We start from the raw sequence: 3,683 nt of genomic DNA, 5'->3' as shown, positions 1-3,683 counted from the left end.
GGAAGAGAGAGGGAGAGAGAGGGAGAGGGAGGGAGAGAGAGGGAGAGAGAGGGAGAGAGAAAGAGAGAGAGAGAAAGAGAGAGAGAGAGGGAGAGGGAGAGAGAGGGAGAGGGAGAGGGAGAGAGAGGGAGAGGGAGGGAGAGGGAGAGGAAGAGAGAGGGAGAGAAAGGGAGAGAGGGGGAGAGGGAGGGAGAGGGAGAGAGAGAGGGGGAGAGAGGGAGAGAGGGAGAGGGAGAGCCAGAGAGAAGACAGCCTCAGGGCTATAGGGGATCTTCAGCAGTTTGGAGCTGCCTCTCCCGCTGTGGGTTAAAGAGTTAGCTTTTTGAAACCTGTCCTTGAATATACTTGGTGAAGACGCCTCCTCAGCCTATTCCTGGATCTCATTCACTCTTTCTTCCTTCCCTCTCTGCTCTGTCCCTACTGGAAACAAGGAAAAAATGGGCCTATAACGGGCGCCCCACAGTGCACTGAGCGCTGGTCCTGGAGTCAGGAAGACCCGAGTTCAAATCCAGCAGGAAGCTCAGACTGGGGGCAGGGCTATTGACAAGGGGCAGTGTTGGTGCCACTGATACTAAATTTATTATATCCTTAAAAGCCACCATTCAGAACAGATTCCCTGGCTCTGTGCCCATCCTCCTGCTCCATTCTTTTATCAGAACACGTTTGTGATTGTTGCCATTTGCCAAGTTCTTATTATTAAAATGAAAAAGATTTTTAAAAGATTTATAAGTCACTTTACACATACTTTTTCATTTGATCCTCAATACAACTCTATGAGGAAACATTGTGGGTATAATTATCCATATTTTGCAGATGAAGAAACTGAGGCAGAGAGCAGTAAACCAGCCTGGCCAGCATCACCCAGCATGACGTCACACAGCTAAGAAGTGACAGGGACGGGATTTCAACCCGGCTTCTCCTGGCCCCAAACCTTTCCCAACACCAGCCACCCACCAGGTGCTAAGGACCTACTATGTGTCAGTCTCTGTGCTAAGCACGGCAGATCCAGATGCCAAAGGAGGCAGGCCCTGCCCTCCAGGACCTTACATTCCATTGGGGGAAACGCCACATCCACAAGTCAGTCTAACGGCTCATTCCTCCCTAAGCCTCCAGCGAACGCTTCCGTGATTCCACAAGCCTTTCAAACATCACAACCACAGGAGGCCTCCAATCTCCAGCCTCCATGCTTTGGTTCATTCCCTGCCTATCCCCCACCTTGCCATCCATCACTCCCTTCACACTTGGCTCCAAATTCACCTCCTCCAGAAGGCCATCCCTGATTAACTGTCTCAATGGATGGTTACCGTCCTCGACGTATGAACAGCAGGTGTCAGCCCACCGCCTACCCCAGATACCGCACTCGCGACCAGATAATCCTCGGCCTCTGCTCCCCACGGCCTCGGTGGCGACCACCCGTCTGGGCCGCTCTGGGTCCTCCTTACCCTTTGGTGGGGTCCAGGGCCAAGGACCGGGGGTTGTCGAGATCCTTCCACACCAGCACCTGTCTGTGCTGCCCATCCAGGCGAGCCACCTCGATGCGATTGGTGCCCGTGTCTGCCCAGTAGAGGTTTCTGCCCATCCAGTCCACGGCCATGCCCTCGGGGTAATCCAGGCCAAACTCTATCACATGCTCCACAGAGCTCCCGTTCATATAGGCCCGGCTGATGGTCTGCAGGGGCAGAGAGAGAAAACAATTCCTTCCTGGACGAGCACAGAGCAAACCGTGGAGTCCAAGAGAAAGAGAGAGAGAGGGAGGGGTCCACGGAAACATTCACGAGGCTCAGGGAAGGCCACCAGAGAACTAAGGCAGCCCCGTTTTTATGGCCAAAGTACAGGAGGAAAAGGCGACTTTTGGCCTCTGAGAGATACTCAAGCTCCAGTCACCTTCTCTGTGTCCCGGACCCCTTGGTCAGGTCTGGGGGAGCCGAGGGGGCCTTCCCAGAATCCTATTGTGAAATGCGCAAAGCAAAAGAGCCAGGCCTTGAACTATGGCTATCAACTAAAACTAGACTGGAGCCCGGACTAGAAGCCCTGGGACGGGCTCAAGGACTCAGAGTCGGAAGCGATCTTGGAGGCAGGCCAGCAGCCTCTTCATTTTACGGACGATGAAACTAAAGACCAAAGATGGAAAGTGACTTGCCTAAGGTCATACAGTGATAACTGTCTAAGGCAGGATTCAAACCCAGATCTTTGAGACTCCAAGCCCAGAAGTCTATCCACTATACCTCAACATCTCCATGCTTCTTAACCCACGTGCAGCCCTCAAGTTTACCTTTGACGGTCCCTGTGAAGGTCATGCTAACCCATGACATTCGGGGGAAGCAGCAGGAGCAGGTGGGAGCAGACGGGCTGAACATTTAAGAGGAAAAATGGTTTTTCTGCACCCTGAAGCAATTCGAAGAAGTGTTTATAACAGGGTTTCTTTGCCTGGGGTCCGTGACCTTTTTTTTTAATTCTGATCATTTTATCTCAATCTAATTGGCTTCCCTTGTCGCCTCTATTTTATTTAAGGCATTTAAAAACGTGGTTCTGAGAAAGGGTCCCTGGGCTTCCCTAGACCTCTGCCCATGGGGTCCGGGTCACAAAAATTCGTGAAGAAGCCCTGATCTGAAGGCAGCTCATTCAAGATCAAGTCTAGCTGGGTGGGCTGAAGCCACGTGAGTGACTCAGCAGGGTCGAACCCCTCATTGGCCCCCCAATCCTACACCTCACAGCCTCTCCCAGGCCCCACGAGCCCGCCCTACCCAAGCCTGGGCTGAGCCTTCGCGGCAGGAGCCTGCAGGCCGCCATACCTTCAGGCTAACATCGGTCCAGTAGATGTGGTTGTTGGAGACGTCAAAGTCCAGGGCGGAGGCCTCCTTGACGCCGGTCAGGGGGATGGCCACATCATTGTTGTTCGTCTCCAGGGAGATCCGGTGGATGGCGGCTCGGCTCGTGAAGACCAGGAAGGCTTCGGGGATGATGCAGGTCTGCAGGTCGTTCAGCAGCTCGAGCCCGATGGGGCAGCCGCACTTGGTCGCGTGGGGCGTAAAGAAGCAAAGGTGGCTGCAGCCCCCGTTCTTCTCCGCGCACGGATTAGTACCTGAAAGCGAACGTCCGGCCTCTAAGCCCAGGGCGCCGACAAAGAAACCCCACCGCAGGCTCGAGGACGCATGGGGGGCACTGAGGGTGACGGAGTCAGGGCAGTGTAGGGGACAGGAAAGAGCGCTTCTGCCTGGGGGCTGAGTACTGGGGCTCCAACCCGGCCCACTCGATGTTCTGGGCCCCTCCTGGCTCAGGTGCTCTGTGTTCTATGCTCTAAAGCCGCTCCGGTTCAGGTGTTCTATGTTCTAAGGCCCCTCCCGGCTCAGGTGTTCTATGTTCTATGGCGTCTCTCAGCTCAGGTGTTCTATGTTCTAAGGCCCCTTCCAGCTCAAATGTTTTATGTTCTAAGGCTCCCTCCCAGCTCAGGTGTTCTATGCTCCAAGGCCCCTCCTGGCTCAGGTGTTCTATGCTCCAAGGTCCCTCCTGGCTCAGGTGTTCTATGTTCTAAGGCCCCTCCCAGCTTAGGTGTTTTGTGTTCTAAGGCCCCTCCTGGCTCAGGTGTTCTATGCTCCAAGCCCCTTTCCAGCTCAGATGTTTTATGTTCTGAGGCCCCTCCCAGTTCAGGTGTTCTATGTTCTAAGGCCCCTCCCAGCTCAGGT

The 3,683-nt window shown here is 54.3% G+C and overlaps 1 protein-coding gene across 1 annotated transcript in view; it reads right to left on the bottom strand.

The window, feature by feature from the left end:
• The window catches only part of LOC114040394 (low-density lipoprotein receptor-related protein 5-like), a gene marked incomplete at its 5' end in the record, with an annotated part of 5,788 nt that extends 2,498 nt beyond the window's left edge, over positions 1–3,290 (bottom strand). Inside the window, 2 exons of the mRNA XM_027858485.1 lie at positions 1,443–1,669; positions 2,793–3,290. Coding sequence (XP_027714286.1) covers positions 1,443–1,669; positions 2,793–3,290 — 725 coding nt within the window. The remainder of the gene's footprint in view (positions 1–1,442; positions 1,670–2,792) is intronic.
• Positions 3,291–3,683: the final 393 nt, after the last annotated feature.

The sequence above is a fragment of the Vombatus ursinus genome, unplaced genomic scaffold (assembly GCF_900497805.2).
Source record: "Vombatus ursinus unplaced genomic scaffold, bare-nosed wombat genome assembly UNPS02013068.1, whole genome shotgun sequence".
In the NCBI taxonomy this organism is placed as follows: domain Eukaryota; kingdom Metazoa; phylum Chordata; class Mammalia; order Diprotodontia; family Vombatidae; genus Vombatus; species Vombatus ursinus.
The sequence above is the reverse complement of the archived record's forward strand: the minus strand, read 5'-3'. Positions and strand labels throughout refer to the sequence as shown.